At 38.8% G+C, this 20,607-nt stretch overlaps 1 protein-coding gene across 1 annotated transcript in view; it reads right to left on the reverse strand.

Annotated features, from left to right (window-relative positions):
- Positions 1–1,910: 1,910 nt before the first annotated feature.
- The window catches only part of LOC104627159 (dynein heavy chain 5, axonemal-like), a gene marked incomplete at both ends in the record, with an annotated part of 56,629 nt that continues 37,932 nt past the window's right edge, over positions 1,911–20,607 (reverse strand). Inside the window, 8 exons of the mRNA XM_010295278.1 lie at positions 1,911–2,105; positions 3,324–3,511; positions 11,342–11,520; positions 14,157–14,329; positions 15,867–16,013; positions 17,633–17,848; positions 18,250–18,378; positions 18,576–18,842. Of these exons, the coding sequence (XP_010293580.1) occupies positions 1,911–2,105; positions 3,324–3,511; positions 11,342–11,520; positions 14,157–14,329; positions 15,867–16,013; positions 17,633–17,848; positions 18,250–18,378; positions 18,576–18,842 (1,494 nt within the window). The remainder of the gene's footprint in view (positions 2,106–3,323; positions 3,512–11,341; positions 11,521–14,156; positions 14,330–15,866; positions 16,014–17,632; positions 17,849–18,249; positions 18,379–18,575; positions 18,843–20,607) is intronic.

Consider the following 20,607-nt stretch of genomic DNA (forward strand, 5'->3'; position numbering starts at 1 on the left):
CTGGGCAAGGTCCTCCAGCAGCTCCCCCAGTACTCTTGGATGGATCTCATCAGGCGCCATAGACTTGTAGGTGTCTGGGTGGCTTAGGAGGTCATTAACTGATTCCTCCTGGACTGTGGGGAGTTTATTGTGCTCTCCATCCCCATCTTCCAGCTCAGGGGGCTGAATACCCTGCGGATACCTTGACTGGCTATTAAAGACTGAGGCAAAGAAGGCATTAAGTACCTCAGCCTTTTCTTCATCCTTGGAGGCAATATTCCCCCACACATCCAATAAGGGATGGGGATTCTCCTTGCCTCTCTTTTTGCTGTTCATATATTTGTAAAAACATTTTTTGTTGCCCCTTACGACCATGGCCAGACTGAGTGCTAGCTGGGCTTTTGCCCTTCTAATTTTCTCTCTGCATGACCTAACGAAATCCTTGTACTCTTCTTGAGTTGGCTGCCCCTTCTTCCCAAGGTGATAAACTCCCCGTTTTTTTCTGGAGTCCCAGCAAAATCTCCCTGTTCAGCCAGGCTGGTCATCTTCCCCACCAGCTCATCTTATGGCACATGGGAACTGTCTGCTCCTGTGCCTCTCAGATTTCCTTCTTGAAAAATGTCCAGCCTTCCTGGACCCTTTTGCCCTTCAGGACTGTCTCCCAAGGGACTCTCTCAACCAGTGACCTGAACAGGCTGAAGTCTGCCCTCTGGAATTTCATAGTAGTGGTTTTGCTGACCCTCCTCCTTCACTAAGAATTGAGAACTCTATCATTTTGTGGTCACTAAGCCCAAGATGGCCTCTGACCATGACATCTCCCACCAGCCCTTCTCTGTTCGTAAACAGCAGGTCAAGCACGGCACCTCCCCTGGTAGGCTCACTCACCAGCTGTGTCAGGAAGTTATCTTCCACACACGCCACGAACCTCCTAGACTGTTTCCTCTCTGCTGTGTTATACTTCCAGCAGATGTCTCGTAAGTCGAAGTCCCCTACAGGAACAAGGTCTAGCGATTGTGAGACTTCTGCCAGTCGCTTGTAGGATGTCTCATCTGCCTCTTTGTCCTGGTTGGGTGGTCTATAACAGACTCCCAGCAGGATATCTGCCGCCTTTGCTTTCCCCCTCATCCTTACTCATAAGTACTCAACTTTGTCATCACAATCATTGAGTTCTATACACTCAAAATATTCCCTAATGAGGGAATTGAGCCACCCCACCACCTCTCCTTCCTTGCCTATCCCTTCTGAAGAGATTATAGCCATCCATTGCAGCACTCCAGTCATGAGTCATCCCACCATGTTTCTGTGATGGCAATTAAGTCATAGCTGTGCCGCTGCACAATGACTTCCAGATCCTCCTGTTTGCTCCCCATGCTGCATGTATTGGTGTAGATGTACTTGAGCTGGGCTATCGATTTTGCCCCCAACATCAGCATGCCACCCCTAGGCTCAACTCTATTGAGCCTGGTTTTATCTCCTTCCCCCTTCGAATCTAGTTTAAAGCTCTCTTGGTGAGGCCCGCCAACTCATAAGCAAGAATTCTTTTTCCCCTTGGAGATAGTTGAACTTGATCTGCTGCCAGCAGGTCCGGTGCCTCTCCTACACTGACTCTCCAGTAGGTCTAGTCTTCATAAGTGAGGAGACTGAAAAGTGTGTCCTCTACAGAGTTCAGCAAAGCACTATACACCGTTCCTTCTAACTTCTCCAATAAATGCACTCTGTTTAAAAAACACAAATCAAACTTCCTTTACTACACAAATTAGCTTGAAAAATAAAAACATATTTTTTTTAGACTGCTTCTAGAACTTAAAACTGAAAACCCTAAAAAATTAATAGGTTCATGAGTGTAAAAATAATTATCTATTCTATGAAAGTATACTCTCTACACATACCCTTCCAGTGACAGCTTATAGCTGGACAAATATTTATTTTACCTGTTTAGATAACTGCTCTTCACAGAGTTTGTAGAGTGTATAGAATTTTCGGCTAAGGACTTGGTTGTCTCGGAAACCAGCACTTGCCAGCTTGACTCGCATAATAATGCTACGGTCAGGCACCATCATAGCAACTGTGCGAAACTGAATCTTCAGATTTTCTGGAAGCTCCTGTCGTCCCGCATAGCCAGGGTTCTGAAAGCGGCAAAATATAAAATGAAATATTATTAAATGACAGCAGGATAGGAAGATTTCTCTTTTCTGATAATTATTTGGCAAACACAGGAGACCATGCCAGATTACAAAGGATAACTCGAGCATGTCACAATTACATATCACTACTCTGTTGCCTAAACACTGCAGTTCATTAAGTATGGGGTATCACACAAAGTATTTGAAGATGCCCAAGACACACAGACATAGTGAGACAACCACTTACAGATCTTGTTGAAGCTATTTCAAATGGTTAGTTTCTCAGGGTCTTGATAGCGTTCCAGTGCTGGAGGTTACTGTCCCTTGTGAGCACTCACAGACCATTTCAGTGCCAAGTCAGTCAAGCAGTGCAAGCCATTACTGAATATAATTCAAACTAACAGATCTGACCTTTCACTGAAGATGTCTAAGTCGTTCACGTGACTACCGCATGGCTTAGTTGTGAGAACAGTAGTTGCTAGCTATGCAGTGATAACCTCTTAAACTCTCCCAGCTGTTTCCAAACTGCCCTCCCACTGGCCTTTGTATGCCACTAATTTGACCTCTTTTTCAAATTAAAGTGGTAACATTAATAGCTTTTCGAAGGTGAGAAACAAAATAAAGATAAATGCTTCCATTTTGAGTTGTGGGCATGTAGCCTACAGCTAAGGAGCGGGAGTTACAAAGAGGCTTTTAAAGTATTCTTATGCTTTCCTGCTTCTTTGTCTCCTGCACTGCTAGAAGCAGTCCACAAGCACCAGAGATAAATCTTCAGGAGACCAGTGAACCAGAGTGAGGGTGCTTTCCTTCATGCTGTCATATAGAAGGATTGTGGTTAAATGTTCTTCACAGGTGGTGAAATACTGACCAGACCAGCTACAGTAGTGCTTGCAATGGTCAATTATTTCTGTTTTATTTTGATAGACTTTGACTAAAAATATGAGAGGGTTTGGTTTAGTCTCAATCTGTCAAGTATTCAACTTAAAAAAAAACCTTAAAATATGTAGTTAATGATAATTGCATACCTCAACTTCTAAGTTCAAGTTAAAAATACAGGCAAGAGAAAGTATCATCATTATTATTTGACCAAATTATTGTTCAAATTGTGTTCACTGTTTTCTAACAGACAGTTCCAATGGTTTCAGCAGGGAAATTTTAATGGGAAATGAAATAGGAAAGATTTTTCACTATGATGCTATTTACATATATTCACACACATACCATAGTAAGAAATATACCAAATTCTCTGTCCATGTCAACAACATCACCATCAGTGAAAATGAACTGAGGTTTCTTATTTTTCTTACACTGAAGTACGATATATATCTGCTGAGCAGCTACTGATAAAACTGGAAGTTCAATGCGGTTAAATTCATCAAAGCAACCCCATGCACCTGACTGGGCTAAACCTAAAAAAGAAAAAAGAAAAATATTTTGTTAAAGTATCAGATCAAACAAGAATAATTTATATATAAAATACAGCATGTTCTGTACAACTTAATGTAACATGAGAAGAAAAGAGATTATGAACACAGAGTAAAATGAGAAGTAAAAATTCAGAATAAATTGGGCTGTGCATTAATTATACCCAGAAAAAGAACTGCCCTCAGAAGAAAGATATACAAAATTCTTTACAAAGAATCCTGTGTTTTTACAGCAACCATGAGGCAGAGAGTGTTCCATAATACTGTATATAGCACCTAGAAGCATAAACATGCATTTAACATGGAAACTCATCTATGCAGTGGGTGAAATTGCTAAAGACGAGCTTGAGACACCTACCTAAGTGAAAAGCACAGAATCAAACTCAGAAATCACTCTATTTGTGACAGAAACATTGTAGCATTTTATAACAATTAATTCATAGGTCAAAAATTGTTGGAGAATAGCATCCTGCTGTTCAAGAGAGAGGAATCTGATGTCCCACTTACAACTGTTATTTGGAACAGGCCATGAAGTTCTAGATAAACATTAGTATCCATAAACATCATGAAATGAATGTCTTTTGGGAGAGTCAAGTACTCCTCCTTCTGTATCATGTTAGCAGGATTGAAACAGAGAGCCTACAGTGTCAGCTTTCCAGAGCGGTAGTGGGAAAGCTACAAAATCCCCTGCTATTCCACATCCATTTCACAAGAGACAAAGGCTAGTAAGTCTACACAGGAACTTCATGGATACGATATCCTCCCCAAAGCCCACACTGGACTAGTATTTCCTATTGCCTGGGTCCAGCAAGGACCTGGATCAGTACTTTGTCTGATGTTACAAACAGATGTTCAGAGGTGTTTAATTCACTCCACTGGACTGGTGGAGCTCAGTTTGGCTTAAGATGTTTAAAGGCAGTGCTAAATGCAGAAATAAAGCACATGTCCAAGAAAAGGCATTTGTGTGTTTGCAATGTTGAACTATGCCCAGAGCTCCTCCGAGTTCCCATACAGCAATGCCTACAGCACTGGTAAAATAAATCAAGGGGTGGTTTATGTGTAATGCTAATTCCTTAAGATACTTAAGCTAATAGAAGAGAAAGTACTCAAAAATCAATAATAATACTATTAATACATACTTTTTCACTTTGTTTTGTTTTCTCTTTCATGTTTTCTCTTCTCTTGTCTTTGCTCTGTCCTGTTCTGCTCCTATTACCTTTCTTCCCTCTACTATTCCTTGTTCAATCTTCTCTTGTTCTTCAAGATGTTCCTCTAGAAACTCTCATCTTACTCCAAATCCCCCTGAGTCCCCTTTCATGTTTCTTCTCTGCCCCTCTTCTACTCTGTCCCATCTTCTACTGTGATCAGCTATCATAGCAAATCAATACTTGTCAGTTTTTGCAGATAGCAAAAAAAGAAAAAAAAAGAAAATAATTCTCACATTAATTTTTTACCTTTTTTCATGCCTATTAACCACTTCTTTTAATATAGTTGCATTGATTGGTCTGTTTCACCGATGTAATTTTAGAAGAACTCTTCAACAAAATTAGTGGAGTCACACCAGATCAGAACCAGTGGTAGTACAGCCAAAATTGGCTCTTTAAGATTTGATTCAGCCAGGGCAATACTGCAGATCTCCCATGACATTCAGTTCAATTCGAGATGTAATCTTTTTCCTAAACTGCTTTTGACTAATTTCTGTGATATTAAAAGGAAAAACATGCTCCAAAAGAAAATAATTTGAAGAGAATAAAAAGTCACATGGATTTAATTACAAAATTGAAAAGCAAGCTGGATAGGGTCCAGAGGAGGGCCACAAAAATGATCAGACGGATGGAACACATCTCCTATTAGGACAGGCTGAGAGAGTTGGAGAAGCCTGGAGAAGAGAAGGCTCCAGGAAGACCTTATTGCAGCCTTCCAGTACTTAAAGGGGGCTGCTAAGAAAGATGAGGACAAATTTTTTAGCAGGGCCTGTAACAATAGGACAATGGGTAATGGTTTTAAACTAGAAGAGAGCAGATTTCGACTAGATATAAGGAATAAATTTTTCACAATGAGAGTGGTGAAATGCTGGCACAGGATTCCCAGAGAGGTGGTGTATGCCCCATCCCTGGAAACGTTCAAGGTCAGGTTGCACAGGGTTCTGAGCACTGTGGTCTAGTTGAAGATGTCCCTGCTCATTGCAGGGGTGGGGTTGGACTAGATGACCTTTAAAGGTCCCTTTCAACCCAAAGATTCTATGATTCTGTGATATACAAATACCACAATGCCATCATGAAGCAAAGATTAAAGTAATTCTATGGACAGGTACCAAATTTAAAACATGAAAGACCTAATTCTACTGTGTGTAAAAACAAATGAAGAATGCTCCTTGACTTCACTTGTGTGGCAGCAAGTCCTTTAACTGATGTTCTTCCTCTTTTATGAGAAATATCAGGGCCCCGGATGTACCAGGAGGCCTTAATTGCCCTGACCAGCTTTACCTGCGGCTTCTACCAATACTCTGTCCTCCAGTCCAGGAGTTCCATTTCAGCTCAGGCAGGTCTGAGTCTTCAGCCTTTGCCTGAGCTATGTTGTATGTAGGGCTGGGCACAGTTATCCTGACTTGCTGGCTGAACTTCCTGGAGGACCCCAGAACTATCCATAGCCTTACCTCCAGCCCTGCCTCCTGCTGTTTCTGACCAAACTTCCTCGATGGACCCTGGACACAGCTTGTTACTTCACCTTGTCTGAGGGTCCCTGGACAGCTGATGGAACAAGCTGTCACCAACCTGCCCTGCTCAGACACTGTGGGACTGTGCCCTGATCAGTGAAGTCCCTGCCCCTGACTGTGTGGTAGTCACCCTTGGCTCCTAGCTTGTCTTCCCTCATGGAGCTGCCCCACTCTTTCTGACCTCCAATGAAAAATTTTTGCAGAGATTTTTCAAATACACTTGGCCTCTTTTGTTACATGACTACTAGGATCTATTAAAAAATATATTTTTCTACTTTGTTTATTAAACATCAATATCTACTTTTCGGGATGCAACAACAAAAAGCCCTAAAGCTGGACATTCTTTAAGAAAGAGACTTTGTTCCAATATTGTCTCTTACACTTACTATCCCTAGATTAAAGATTTTTTAAATTAATTTCTCTGCAGAATGCCGAGGTGAGGTTCTAGCCAAACAATTTTTCGTTTCCAAGAACAAGAATCACTTGTTCTGTAATGCCACCTGCTGCATGGAGTTAGGAACCTGACTCTCAGGCAAGGCCAATATCCCACAGCTTTCAATAAATTCAGTTCTTGTAAAATTATTCCATTCTGGTGATGTTTAAAAAGACAAAGGAAAGAAAATACACACACATGCATACACCCACACACACAAGCAAAGGCACAGCAAGCAAACTATCTGCATAACAGCTTAGAGACAACATAATTTTGTTGTGCCCTGTCATGCTGTACATTAATTGCTGTCCCCACACAGAACATAGTATGGTAATCAAATACAGAAATGGAGTAAAAGCAGAAAATAAAGGACAAGACTAAAGAAATATTTAACTATGTCTAAGAAATGTGACACACACGTGCCCAAATCAGTACAGATATCCTACAAACCTGGTCCTCACATGATATCATTATCACACGGCATAGCTTACTTCAAAATGCATCTCTGCAATGCAGTGCCATGTCCCTTTCCGTGTCAGTGACTGTATGGCCTAGGTGCAGCTGGCTGGCCTGACTCCTGAATCTACACTGTGGCCACAGTCCCCAGTGCAGGTCCTAGAGACCCACTCACGAAGAAAGTAAGTTGCAGCCTACTGTGACGATCCCTGTCCTGCCCAGTGATCCAAAGGCCCTATGAGCTGCTCCGCACTGGGAGGTCTGGCTAACAATAATGTGACAGTGCAGTAATTAATCATGACAAAGCAACTATAAACTCTCTTTTGTACTGAAACAACACATCTCAAGATTTTACAAAGGGGTACAATAATAGTGGCATAATTTAAAGCACATCTCACTAAAACTGAACTCTGTCTAGCCAAAGTGCAGCCCAGAAGCAGTAAGCTACAAGGTACTCACTGGTCCTGAAAGAATTTATGGACCTCCATACTCATTTATTCACCTTCTGAATTAAGACAAATACCAAATCTTGCTTTAAATATTGCATTAAATATCAGATCACAAAAAGGTACGTCAGGTAAGGCTGGAGTTGTTTGACTGTAACTATAGAAAACAAAACCAAAGCAAACATGACTTTTATACTCATCTACAGACAACAACAGACAAAAGGTTTCCTAAAGGGTATTCACCAACACTTTTCAGTAACAGTGATGAAGCAGTGCTGATTTGCTGTTCCTGTGTGATTTTAACACTGAATTCAATATAATAGAAAACTTGAAATTTCACCTTCTCACTTTGCTTCCCTGGTACTTTCATGGGTTACCTCTGGTCCAACTCATATGACCAGTTATATCTGAAGCTACTTTTTGGTTCAAATTTGAAAAACAAAGCCATCAAAGGTGAAAGTTCAGGCCTTGGATATCTTGACTAGGTTATCTGTGTGTGAACAGCCGGTGTCACACATGAAAACAAAATAGACAGGAAGACAGAGAAGCAGGGAGACAGACCTCAGCTCTGAGCCAACCAGGAGATATATAATTAACTTTAAATTATAATTTTATAGTATACAATATATTGTTATGTTATATTTTTCTATTTCTTTATTCTGAAGATCAAACTTATTGTCCTTACAGAAAAACATGGAAACATGGCTGCAGACATGACAACACCACCTCCCCACCTCCTTTTCCTCCTTACTGCTAAATCTGCTAATATCTGATAACTTGACTCACAGCACCAGATGAAGTGAAAAGTTTGAAGAGGAAACACTGGTGATGGAGTACAACGCCCATCGCAGACATGTGGAATTCTGAAGAACTTCTCAATGGGTGCACTAAAATACATAGTATGTTTCATGAGAACTTTCTTATCAGTCTGCATGAAAGCGCTTCTATGGCTGTGAAGAACTATCCTTCTTTTCCATTAAAGATCTCATATGCATTAAAGAATCTTTCTCCAAACTCACTTTGCTCCTCCTATTAAATCAAAAAAGAACTCATTTCCTTCCGCAACTTCAGTATATCCACTCTTCAAGAAATACCAGATATCTTAAAGACGTTTCAACATAAAACAAAGTGAAATCACCAAGAAGTTGTGAAAAAAGGTGGTAACATAAAGAGATACAAACATTCTCACAGAAGGAGCAGAGAGGAAAAAAACAACAGCTTGGTGAAATCAAAGACAAATCCACTCCAAGGATAAACAAAGGCTGCCATCCCCACTCCTGACTGATGACTGCAGGTACATCAAAGACCCAGTAGATGACTGTATTTGGCATTATGAGCATATTCATGCTTAGTCAGACAGCAAGCTGGTCCCAGCCCTCTTCTGTTTATTACCAATGAGTAAAATAAACTTGGGAAGCTAAAAGTCTGCACACACAATAAAAGACACACAACTAAAAGTTGTCGCAAAGATCTGGGGGTTACAAAAGGTGCTTTGAGAAACTTGTGACCTTGACTGAAGATATTCACCCACACAGCTAGTTCAGTTTCTAGCTTAGAAAAGTTCCTCTGTTTATTTGGTATTACATAAATGAACAGCTTTCCATAGCTCCTGTTCACTAGGTAACTGTCTTCTCTCTTGATCTGTAATGATCTGGCCTTGGTTATAAGCAAAATATTTACCTCAGGTAAGGAATAGAATAACGCAATATATTCAGTACAGAAGTCATCAGTTTCTGTGAAAGTTTAACCCACATCCCAGTGTGATTTAATTGGATACTATAAAACCTGTTTTCTGCTCTTACTGCTCATAGGAGCATCGAGCCAGTTTCAGCCTTCTCCAAGGCAGTGAATGCTTGCATTCACCTAAAAAGACCAAAGCTAAAGCCAAAGCTAGAAGACTAGCTAAAAGACTGCCTAATGCTTTAAATGAAGACTATGATGGAACTTTCCATTCTTGTAGTACTATCAGAACTTCTAGCTAGAAGAGTGGGCTCTTCATGGGACCAGTTCAGGACTGGGGATTAAAGTCTCACAAGACCTAAGGATGGTCACTAGCTCTACCATTCACTGCTTCCATATTTGCTGCACTACCTCAGATTCCTGGTATGGAAATGATAGGGCTGCTCTAGGAGGAACTACTTCATGCTCTCTTTTTCTCCAGTTATCCTACTTTCTCCAGGCTGGCCCCTTACTGCAGCTCCAACTAGGGAAATCCTCAGGGGAAGAGAAGGTAACAGGCTTGAGCATGCCTCAGAGAGAGAGAGAGAGAGAGAGACCAAGAGAGACCAGTGCCTTTTCAAAGCTCATTGTACCTCTTATGTCATGGGACAAGGCTCAGAGGAATAAAGGATGAAGGCTGGCTGAAGCAAACAAAGCAAGAATGGAAATGTTTCTCTCTGATCTATTTTCACATTCTTAAAACTGGAGCTAATGTGTTTGATTAGTGAGGAGGAGGGCATTCTGCAGAATGCACAGACAGCTACAAAACTTCTGAGCCATGATTAGTCAAACTAGCTAAACCTTTTTTTTTCCTTCGTTCTCTGCTCTACTTTTTCCCATTTTCTTCTTTTTGATATGACCTTTAAAAAAAATTAACAAGTTAATGAGGCCTAAAAATGTCTATAAAAAAACAAAAGGATTAGGAGGAATAACAGCAGTCCAGTGAAGTCAACACAAGCACTGCTTTTAACTCAGCTCTTCCCAAATATATACTATTCGTCTTCTTGATGTAACCCGGCCAGAGACAAACCCAGTAACCACAGAGGAAATAAGAGAGAAAGATGGAAAATCTTTTCAAAATTAAATACAAAATCATTTTAATCCAAGCCTGGAATAATTTTCAGGCTTTCTATCTTCATTAGAAAAGCTTAATTGGATACCCTTAAGCTCTTAAAATAAGAAGCCAAAGACAAAAGTTACTTCTATTAAAATCTTGGCCAGCTTTGCTGGCTTCTTAACTAAAACTAGAAATGATCTCCAGGTTGTATTTTAACTTTCAGGAGATATCACAACACTGAAAATTATGTTTATGATACCTTGTGTTAGATTTAAGAGCCCACCCCTCACAAAAAATGGTGGTGTTATGTGGTCTAACAGTCCATATAACCAATAGAATTATAGAATCATTAAGGTTGGAAAGGACCTCTAAGATCATCAGGTCCAACAGTACTATTGTATATATACAATATATAGTTTCTATATACAAGAAAACTGACATCAATGGAGTCCACAGACCAGACATTGGATCATCTGATCACTGTTTGCAAAACTGATTTCAAAGCTCTGCTTATTAAGAAAAGTTATCAGAGTTTGACCACTACCTCATTTTCCTGGTTTCAAAAAAGTTCTAGAGTTTGAAATAAGACAGTGCACCACTTTGCCTGTTTCCCTGCCTTGTACAACATCACTGAGCTCCATATTTGTTTGTCTTACTTGATACAAAAATGGCAAGGGAGGATGAAATAGTCTCCCTCTTAGGACGAGTGGGATAGAGGCATAAAGAAAATCAGTAGAAAGGACAAAAAGGGAAAAGGGAAAGTGGACAGAGATAGGAAACACCTTCCAAGAATATAAAAAAAAAGACGGAAAAGCATGCAGGTAGACAAAAGAAAAAAACCCAAAAATAATCAAACATCAGGAAAAGTTGATGTGCATCTAGAAATAAGAGAAAACAGAAAAGAAAATACCCTACTAATCATTGGTAGCTCACCAGTGAAGAGACAAAAACTTAGGACTCTAAAATGAATGACCTGATTATTTCTTACCTTTATAGATACGTCCCAGTCCTCTGTAGTCCATTTGGTCTGAACAATTGAAAACAACAACATACTTCCCCAGGCATTTGCCCATGTCTTTAGTTGTCTCTGTTTTCCCTGTCCCTGCAGGTCCTGCTGGTGCACCACCCATACTCATGCCCAGCGCCTGTGCCAGAGTGATGTAACACCTAGAGACAGAACAGAGAGATCTAGTAGTCTTTTTCTACTATTAGTTACTTGAAATCCATTAATGTAACCACAGCAGTTGTATTATACAAAGCTGGGGAAGGGGGCAGAAATAGGTGTGCTTCCCTGTGGTAAGTCCTCAGTCACCCCTTTTGCACACTGTGAAGCTAAGTTCCCAGGTACCACCTTCGCTCCACCTATAGAAAAGCATGCATCCAGCACAGCAATGGCTGCAACAGCCCAGGAAACACACAGGCCAATTCTAAATGCTGAATACCAAAATACTGTAGTATTGTGATTTTCTCACACAAATCATATGCCCTCCCTCCATGACTCAGCCTCATTCTGAGGCACCCAGATCTGCTAGGTTTCTGCCTTTTCTCCCCATCTTCCTACTCACTCCCCAGAGCACACAAGATGGGATCTCTGATCTGGCAATAGGAAGGCACAGAGGCTGGAAGCAGCTCTTGTTCTTGCCATTTCCTGACCAGTGTGGCAAACCAGAGAAGTGCTGCCAGTCACATGAAGTCTCTGAGTTCCAGGAGGAGAATGGACAAGAGGGAAGATTGTGATGGGCAATAGAGAAAGAAGAGGAGGACCATCTTCTGCTTCAGCCTCCATCCTGAGTTGATACCCTCAGGTTTAAATGTCAGCCTCCATAGATGGTGTGGAGACCAGTGAAGGGTGTAGGAAGACTTTTGTTCTAATCTATAATTCTACAAAATCCCAGTAAGTCCATTTTAACACTGTGAAACTCAATAGCTTTATGATATACCTGGGGAGAGAAAATGAGCATTGAAAAAAACCAAATTATACCAGCTAGTATCACTTCCTATAAAATAATACAGTACTGATTCTAATATTATAGCAGTAATAATGCTTATCACCTTACTACTCTGTAATCAGTTAACATAGAAAAAATACCACTCCTAACAATTCTGCTACAGAAAATGAGGTAAGGACAAACTGTATACATAGTACAAGTCCTAAACAGAACTTGCATTTCATTTTTTGCATAAGCCATGTCTGTGTCTGACACGATGCTTAGGAGCACTCAATTTCAGTCCCATTATCTTAATGTAATGTACTACTGCCACTGTGTATTTATCCTGTGCTTCAGGAATTTTTCTGAACATAAAATCATTAGCCAAACAGCACTTGACTCCAAGCTGATTAGTGGAAATCACAGATATCATTACCTGAAAATTATCAGAAGCTCATACAAGTCCATATAGCAATATTAAAAATATTAAAATGGAAAAAGCCTATAAGGGGAATAAAATCTGTTCTTATGCAACACTGCTTAGGTACATAAGTTTCCCATGCCAACACTAGAAAATATTTCTGCTTGAAACACCCTTTCAATACATGACAGTGGATAGTCACCAATCCCTGCAGGTCTATTTGGGTCTTCTAGGTTTGCCCAAAGGCAGATACCTCTGTTCTTTTTTGTGGTTATTATTTAAACTCATTCAAAAGACTTTCTTTAATAATATCACCATCCACTAGTTTTCAATCTCATGTGACATAGCACCTTGAACAAACCCTAACCAACTAGGCTGCATTTTAATTCTGTGAACAGATTTTGAATGACATTTTCTTGATACTGTCTTTGCCGATGGGCAAAAATATTGTCTGCATGGTAGCCCTACCACACCCACTAACCAACTGCATGTTTACTGCTGCAAACAGATCTCTACCTAGCACAGGAATAGTAGGGTACATAACATAGAATTTGGCAGATGTGTGTCACATATTAAAAGCCAGGAATCTAAGCATAGGGTTTTGGCTCTCTTAAATAGATCACTGGGCATAATTTTGGTTCAGAAATTGGCAAAAGTCTGAAATTTCACTAGTAAATAAAATCTAGTAGCACAGAGAGTGCAAAGACAATTCCAACACTAATTCAAGAACCTGCAGTCATTCTTTACACAACAAATAACTGAACACGCACAGTATTTTGACATTCCTATCCACACGTAAAAGAACAAGCTCTAGCGTAGCAAATACATCTGCCTCTTGCCTGGCTGAAGCACTACCAAGTACTTTAGGAAGTTACGCATGTAATGGAGTTTGTGCTGTGATGTATAGCTAATGCTCCAGCAATAAAAGGTCCTCCCTGTGTTTTGCCCTCAGAGCTTTTTCTGTGTTTGTAGTCCTGTAATTCTCCATAGGCCTTGCTTAAAACGGTATTGGCACTACTTATTCAATGCTATGTCCTGAGTTACTGCTTTTTCCTCTAGGGTTACCTCAAATGAATCACTTGGCATAATCCCAAACTCTCATGCAACTACTAGCTTACTGAAAGCAGCAATATATTGTTTTTAGATCCACTCTGGTTAGGCTGGTGAAGTGTATGGCGTTCAGCTATATTTATCCTGAGCACAAGTAAGTTTTTCAATGCCTACCACAGCAGATATAGCTCAAGCAAACACTCAAAGAGAATTCAAGACGCCTCCTAGGGGTGCCTGATTTCGGTAGCTGAGTATATAAGCACTGGCCTCTGCTGTTCACCATAGATATTGCAGCACTATAGGGCAAACAAAGAAAGAATTTGACTCATGAATGCTAAAGGAATTAAGTCAAGGGAATTAAGTCTTAGCTCCAGTACTGTGCACTGCATTCTTTTTATAACTACCTGTCAGTTAAAGGAGTTATAACAAGCCTGTCTGTACACCCTAAGTATTCATTGCAGTAGGTGAACTCTACATCAGTGATTTGGACAATGCATTTATCCACGTCTTCAAGAAAATAGAATCGAGACTGTTTTTGCCATTCAAAGTCAGATGGAGATTTAATATTCATACGGACCTATAATAGAAAAGAAAAATCATTAATACAGAAATTAAACAGTATAACAAATGCATCTTGAATCCCATGCAGAAAAATGTCTACTGTGCATAAATTCAAGAGCTACAATCTGTAGGAGTCAAGACATTCAGAATTATCTTTTCAAACCTGTCTATGACATGCTGTGTCATCAAATCAAACCACTCTGATTTTCCTGTGAGTTGTGTAGAATTGTATCTTGCAGAGATATTGAAGAACAGTGATGGAAAACTTCATAAAAAACTAAGTAACAATACTGGTTACACTGCATGATATCAGTGCCATTCCTCACAGCAATTCTAAATCATGGACAATGCTTGAATATATTGTATACATGCTTTCGTGTTTGTTTTAGTTGGGATGTATTTTTCAGTATGAACTTGCCACACACATAGATCTGTGGCAGATTACTAGATCTTGATTCATTATTTTTGACACTTGATCTCAAAACCACCGGCCTCTTACAGAATAGTCCTTGTCATCTGCCTTGCAGACATGGTTTAAGGTGAAGAGGAGGTTCTGGATTCTCAGCCACTTCCCTCTACTTTCTCTTAAGGGGAATAGAACATTTTGAGAGAAAAGGATAATATCACATGTACCAATTAAGAATCCTTTCCCCAGTTTTGGACTTGGCCCTGATTTTTTATGTCACGTGCAGACTCTTTAAATTTAACCAAGTTTCTGTGATTTAATTTTATTATAATATGACATTAAATTAATTGATAATTTAATTTCCAATGAGCAAAATAATTATGAAAATAAATTAAAAATTACAGGCTGAGGATAAAACCCCCTGCCTGTCTTAGAAGCTGGCAGTTTTCTTTCTAAACTTTCAGTATTTTTTAAATTATTTTCTATCTCTCTTTACACATGCACTTAATTTTCATGTTTCTAATATATATGCATAAACTAAACAATGCAGTAGTGAATTATTGACTTTTGCATGATGCAAGCTTTTTGAAATTTATTTTACTTCAATTTTTATAATTATAATCTCATGTATTCAATATACTTATCTAAAGGAAGTCTGATGCAACTCAATTATAAAAAAATTAAAATATCTGTTCTGGTTATTGTTGCTACCCTATCAAATATATGGAGCCTCACTGCTTTAAACTTTGGATAACTATTACGTTAAATCAACACATAGGCTGGGCTGGAAATCACAAGTGATACTAAAGGGACTTTTTAACTTTTATATTTCAGTTAAATAATGTATTAAATTTTCAATTTGAGAGAACAGTTTAATTTAAAGTCTTTCGCTCACAGTGAATTTGTGCATGATGTGTATCAACAACCATTTAAAAAACTGAAGTCTGAACCTATGAACATACCTGTATATAATTCACCCTTATCTCTGCATGACACCTGTATAAAATCAAACTAAATCTGATATGCTGTATCACAGCACTAATGTCAGAGCTACTCAAAGAGAATAGATTGTAAGATTTGTTTATAAATTTTTATATGTGCAAAAACTTCTATACAGAAAGTCCCTTAAAGGTTTTCAAAAACTTACCAAATCATCAAAGATATCCTTCTGGTGCACATGAATGGTGATTAAAGTTTCATATTTTGTGCGCTCCATTCTTGTCAGATTGTGTGTTGTCATGTCAATCAAATCATTTAAAAGTTCCAAAAACTTCTGACTTGTTGTGTGCATTACCTTTTCCACATAGCAAGAACAGCCATATTAATATAAACATGATTTGTTCTTCCATTGTTTAGAATAAAAATTAAAAAACATCTGCAAACATATGGGCCCATAACATCTGTGATCTGCTCTGTATTTACTAGGCTTGGAATCCTAAATTTGGATTTTCAGGTGCTGTCCATACATGCATTCTTAGCCCAGCAGAGTACAATAAGGTTATATCTAGGTGAACAGGTCACACCATAAGATTTTATTCAAGGACTGTTGCTCCTTCTACTATACATTATATCTTCAGTTGATTGCATCCCTGCACATTTTCAGAACCATCAGTCTCTGGTTTTGGGTATTGCACATCAGCGCAAGCAATATCGACTCTTAGGGGGAACAGGAACCTGGAGATCTATCATATCCTCTAACCACAGGAGGGGGAAAGTGTAGTGTAATTTTAGATGCCAATGCTAAAATAATAAATTTTTTTGTGGCACCAGATTCTGTTACAAAATTCTATAAAATACAATACTGTCTCAGGTAAACAGCATCAGCCTCTGTCAGTGATTTTCCTAGCATACAACAAATTATAAAGTGCTGGGCTTTCAGAAAGGGAAGGTCATATGCACTCCTGTTCCAAATGTGTGAGAGAACAACCACACTAGCTTTCTGTAAATATATGCAAAGCCTAAAATTCACCCTGTTTGCTCAGGACAAAAAAGCTAAAAACACTTCAAAACTAATGGAGAACTAAACCACCAGCCCATCCCCAAACACACACACACAGAGTTCATCCCAAGTAAATGGAAGTTGTTTTCTAGTTAATGCAAAATAATCTTTGCATCTAGTTAGTATATGAACTAGAGTGGATTAAAAGCAGGTCTGTGCCCTTTTTAAACTTTGTACAATGCAGAAAACATAGCACTAAGTGGTCTCCTCCATAGTCTGGAGTCTTTGTTTTCATTCACTATTGAAGTACACCATGGTACTGTTCCCCTGCATTTACTTTTATGGTGGGATGGTGTTCTTAGCCCAATCTCACTGTATATTCCTGATTAACGGTAATTTGCAACTCTTCAGTTCACATCCTTTCCTTCCTGCTTCATAGATTCAGTGTTAGTAATAACACCTTGGTGTTAACAGTATCTTCTCTACATGTTTGAGATTAAATCAGCACCTCCTCAAATGGCTTCTCTTCTTTCCCTTCCCTAAAAAAAGAGCTCATCAGCTAAAGAATCTAACATACTCTGTTACAGGAGAACAATGCCCATGAAGCACTGTTATTTCCCCAAATTTTGTGATGACCTCTTATTTCTTTCCAAATTTGATTTTGGGAAAGTAATAGGATAAGATTCCCTATATTCCCAAACTGAGAAATTGTCCCTTCCCAAGATGACTGTGCTGACAGAACAACAGAGAAAATCACAGGATTAGGAACAATTCTAAAGCACATGCTGGGGGATGGTGAGGAGGTGTGACCTCTTAACACATTTTTTATCATTCTGTTTTCCTGTTAGCTTATTTGTTATTCTGGTCGCTTAACTAGTATTTTGTGCTTTTTCCTACACGTTATTAATTTTTTGCAATATGCACTGTTCCAAACAATGCTTTTAATTAATCCCCAAAGATTCATTAAACACTACCTTTTTGTCTGTTTTGGTACTGTTCAGTGCATTCTCTGCATCTCTGGTCCAGATCACTTGTATTCCCAGAAGTCCTATTTGTGCAGGAAACATTGCCTGAAAGTCATACAGCTTAAATCCTGAATCGCTAATGGCCATTGATGCCTGTCTAATGATGGTATGGATCGTTTTCCTAATCCCATTCAGCAGCTGACCTAACCAGAATTCCACATTGCCCTGAAATAAACAAGAAAGTACTTTTAAAGAAATGGTTTATGAATAATTCACAAGGAGAAAAAGCCCTACGAGATTTTTTTCACAGTTCTTCATATTGCCATTTCCCTTTTTGTCATTCTCTAAACTTTAAAAGATTCCTCTCCTCCTTCTGGCTCCACTGCCCTTCTAGACATATGTGATGGATTTGGCACTTCACATCAGTAGTGCTGAAAAAACAGGTAAAGTAACTATTACAGAATGACACAAATGTCCTGTCCTTTCTGGCCTTTGCTCTTGCTGTTCACATTGGAAGGTTTTCACTCAGCTAGTCAAATAGCAGCATGATGCGATACTGTTGGTCTCTAAAACATAAATCTACTTTAAAGCAAGTCATGAAAAACTGCAATATATACTTCCATTACCTGAGCTAAAACTGGTTCAATAATATTGACCCGTTCTCCTTCTTGAGATTCAAACAACAAAATCTGGTCGTAGTTTTTTTCATGAAATCCCACTCGGTTAACATTGTCAAACAAACTTAATAAATGTGCCTACAATAGAATCAGAAAAAAAAGCTTCATAAAGTGATCTGATATGACATTCTTACTTTGCCTTTAAATCCTGTATTAGAAGATTCTATACATCTTTCCATAAGTGAAAGAAATTCTCTCAACTAAATAATGAAATCCTCCATGGTCCTCACCCACTAATATTGACCATAAGAACATTATTGCCTTATTACTTGTACCTGAATAGTGTGGGAATCAGATGCTTGACCAAGGATTTCCAGAAGAGCAGGGTCAGATACAAAAAAAAATCTTGGAAACATTAACCGTTTTTTTTCCAAATACCCAGTCAGTGATTTCTGACAGATTTCCAATTGTTCCAGCAAATGTGGTAATAGCTGTGCCAAAGTCTCATCTCCAACACAGCACTGTACGATGTTTGGCATTTCATGGGCTCTCTGCATAATTCTCTGCCATGATTTATCAATGTTCTGAAATCTTCTGGCTTCCTGGAGTACATGAAAAATGCATTAGCTCTTCCCCATGTTTGTCAAATTCTAAAAAATAAAGAATTCCATGAGACAAGGTAGCAGTTTAATATGTCCCTTGCTGTTCAAGTCTTCTTTGCAGGACTAATGTATGAATATGTATAGGCATGCTTATAATGATCAGTGCTTATAATGGTCAGAGTTCAAATTGCAAGAGAAAGAGTCCAATGGGACAGCTCTGGAAAAAGAAAAAAGTCTTTAACTTCCTGTTGGGCACCAAAATTGTCTGTATAAAAGGATTCCAACACACACCAGAAAACTCAGACAGCAGCCTTCTCAGAAATTACAGTCTTCCTAGCAGCAATGCACAATGTCATGTAATGGCTGCTCCACACAGCTCATGAGGAGTAAGTTGTTAGTGGTAATACCTGACAAACAAAAACAGTATAAATAGTCTGAAGCTGCCACACTTTTAAGGTACTGTAGATGAAGGGAGACAAATTCTCATATACTGGGAGCTGGAGAATATTTTTCTACACTGGGTATACTGACTTTAAAAACCCTTTCTTCACCTACAACAAATGAAATGTTAATGGGATCATAAATTATCTGAGAGCTAGAAGAGGTCTCGAGACCATCCAAAGCCATTTGCCTGTCACAAGACAGGATCATACCCATGCCACTCTTGGAAAAACATCTGTCTGTCTGGTGTTTAAAGATGCTCAATACTGGAGATTCAGAAGCCTCTCCAGGCAACCTTTGGTGCTGGTGACTGTGTTTTAATATCTAAGCTTAATCTTTCTCATGTGTACACCAATTACTTATCATTCATAGATACAGAGAACATACTGTTTTCTTTCTGTTGAGAGCAACCCTTATTTTTTTAAAACTTATCATGTCTTCTCTTCAGTTTTTCCTCTCCAAGCCAAACAAGCCTAGTTTGTTGAATCTTTTCTTGTGAGTCATCCTTCATGGATAGTTCCTCATTCTTACTAGCCTCTTCTACGCTCTCTCAAATTTGTCTATGTGTTTCTTTGGCCAAAACCACATACAATATTCTAGGTATTGGTTACTGCTGTTTATGCATTCCACTTTTCTGCCTGCATTTAACACACCAGCAATCTGAAACTCATTTTCTGATAGTATAATGAGAGACAGTGTCAAAAGCCTATCAATATATAGCAACTACTGTTTTTCGTTTATCCACAAAGCTTGTTGCCCACCCTAAAAATAAATTGTATTTGTTTTACAGGTTTTGCTCCTAACAAATCCATACTGACTGTTACTCACCTCCTTGTTAACTTCCAGATGCTTACAGACAGTTATTTGTTGCAGTATTCATCCAGGAATTGCAATTAAGCCCACTCATCTATCATTACTCCTCCACCAAGCTGTTCCTTCTCCCCCTTCTTTAAAGATAGTCATCACATTTGCTTTTTTCCAGAATATTGGTTCATATATCATCCTTGTAAGAAGTAGCTTTAGCAGTTATCAAATGCCTCAGCTGTGCTGCAGCATTTGTTCATCTGCAAAACTGCTTATTGATTCTCTAATAAACTTTAAAAATATAAACATACCTCATGAACTAAAAAAAATGTATTGTTATCTCAAATAACAGTTAAGAAAGCTTTACTTAACTTACAAAAATTAATGTCAGTTTTGGAAATTGTAAGACTTTAATTATAAAAGTTGTGGCCTGAAATAAATTCATATTTAATCATTTCCTAATAATCACGGTTTTGTGAAGTTACAGCAATGGTTAATCCAGAGCTACTAAGCTGTGGTG

This window comes from Phaethon lepturus, unplaced genomic scaffold (assembly GCF_000687285.1).
Source record: "Phaethon lepturus isolate BGI_N335 unplaced genomic scaffold, ASM68728v1 scaffold15519, whole genome shotgun sequence".
NCBI classification, from domain to species: domain Eukaryota; kingdom Metazoa; phylum Chordata; class Aves; order Phaethontiformes; family Phaethontidae; genus Phaethon; species Phaethon lepturus.